At 46.8% G+C, this 521-nt stretch overlaps 1 protein-coding gene across 1 annotated transcript in view; it reads right to left on the bottom strand.

The window, feature by feature from the left end:
* LOC119589184 (calpain-B-like) overlaps positions 1–521 on the bottom strand; it is a gene marked incomplete at its 5' end in the record, with an annotated part of 12,659 nt that overhangs the window by 6,765 nt on the left and 5,373 nt on the right. The window contains 1 exon segment of the mRNA XM_037937780.1: positions 47–187. Coding sequence (XP_037793708.1) covers positions 47–187 — 141 coding nt within the window.

Genomic DNA, 521 nt, shown 5'->3' with positions numbered 1-521 from the left:
AATAACAACAAAGAAGCCCCCCCCCCTCCCTCCAACCACCACCCACCTCGTCCCCCCAGGGGTTCCTCAGACGCAGGAGCTCCACGTAGGGTCTTCGAGGAGCATTCACCCTGAAGCGCCGCGCCCCCGTGACACTGTAGGCGTGGCCCTTGACGAGTCCATTCTCCATCAGTGTCTCTCGAGTCTCCTGCGAGGGAGGATGTCGACGGGGTTAGTCAAGCAAGGTACTCCAAGTTGGTGTTTTTTTACAGGCAAGTCACTGTAGGTTGGTGTTCTTTTCAGGCAAGTCACTGTAGGTTGGTGTTCTTTACAGGCAAGTCACTGTAGGTTGGTGTTCTTTTCAGGCAAGTCACTGTAAGTTCTTTTTCATGTACTGACAATCTTCTCTGTTTCGAACTTATTGTTGAAGCTTCCTTCACATAATTTACATTTCTGTTATGATGCTATACAGTTATATTTCTGATGAGGATAGTAATAAGATCAACTACTGAAAATGCTAAGAAAACAATATTCATGTCATT

This window comes from Penaeus monodon, chromosome 25, assembly GCF_015228065.2.
Source record: "Penaeus monodon isolate SGIC_2016 chromosome 25, NSTDA_Pmon_1, whole genome shotgun sequence".
NCBI lineage: Eukaryota > Metazoa > Arthropoda > Malacostraca > Decapoda > Penaeidae > Penaeus > Penaeus monodon.
Note: the sequence above shows the minus strand (reverse complement) of the source record. Positions and strands in the feature narration are given on the sequence as shown.